We start from the raw sequence: 1,053 nt of genomic DNA, 5'->3' as shown, positions 1-1,053 counted from the left end.
ATTTCTAAGTTCCACTCTTTGCATAGTCTTCATTGAGGGACAAATCTTCTTGTATTTTTTATTTGTTCATGAGTTTACTAAGCTGTTGATGAGTCTGTCTCATTCTACCCGCTAACCTGATTGCCGCATTCACCATTTCCGAATTCTGATATTCGCATTCCATTAATCCTCGTCCGTACATATGCAGTAAAGAATGAATTGTACCAAACAACAATGATAGGCAACTACGATGCATTCTGGCACTCTGACACATGTGGCTGAGCTCGCCGAATTAGGAGACAGATAAAAGGTGACAGTGGTGATAATGAGGATGAAAGTGACTTACTTGTAAAGTCTTAAGAATTTTTATTCTTCATTATATTTGCAGCACGATAAGCAACCTTACCTGCCACTACACAAGTATTAGACTGCGGAGTAGACAGACACCCACAGACTCAAGAAGACATCTTGGATCTCGAGCAGCAATATTGACGACCTTGTATTCGTCCTTTCAACAATATCCATCTAAGAATAACACATACTTGGGACTGTAGGGGTTTCAATTCCTAGATCGTTGAACAATTCTACCGACAGACAGCACAGATGACATCCAGACGAGGAGCACTCATCCTCCAGCACTTGGCATCGCACTACCATTGACGTGGTGGAAGTCGAAAAACCAGATCTCACCGAGATCAGCTACGTCGCTGTAGCTGGTTCTTCCTCAGTTTTAGCGTTGTAGTTAACACCACGTGGTTATACTCTGTATCCATACTGAGTCTAAAGTTTCGTTTCCTTGTCTTAGCTATTGGTTCATATTTTCTTTTCGCTATATTTCGTTTAAAACTCAAAGCATGATGATAAGCAGTCTCTCCACATCGCATTTATTCGTTTAAGCCTTCCATAGAGCGAAATGGAACCATGAAAATATTGTCGTAATTAATGCAGCTTTTTGTGGTGTCTCACGTGACAAATCGTGTTTTTGTTACTGCGTTAGCACTTTTAGGTCGGTATGTGTAAGTTCAAACCAAAGCTATGCAAGCACCTCGGCAATTAGTGTGGTCCGTGCTGGCG

General features: G+C 41.3%; 1 protein-coding gene across 1 annotated transcript in view; it reads left to right on the top strand. All coding sequences in view use genetic code 11, as the record gives it.

Moving 5' to 3' along the window:
* Positions 1-837, top strand: part of EGR_10370 (hypothetical protein) — a gene marked incomplete at both ends in the record, with an annotated part of 2,518 nt that extends 1,681 nt beyond the window's left edge. The window contains one exon of the mRNA XM_024499619.1: positions 785-837. Coding sequence (XP_024345967.1) covers positions 785-837 — 53 coding nt within the window. The remainder of the gene's footprint in view (positions 1-784) is intronic.
* Between the last annotated feature and the right edge of the window lie 216 nt (positions 838-1,053).

Source organism: Echinococcus granulosus (genome assembly GCF_000524195.1).
Source record: "Echinococcus granulosus chromosome Unknown EG_S00213, whole genome shotgun sequence".
NCBI classification, from domain to species: Eukaryota; Metazoa; Platyhelminthes; class Cestoda; order Cyclophyllidea; family Taeniidae; genus Echinococcus; species Echinococcus granulosus.
Note: the sequence above shows the minus strand (reverse complement) of the source record. Positions and strands in the feature narration are given on the sequence as shown.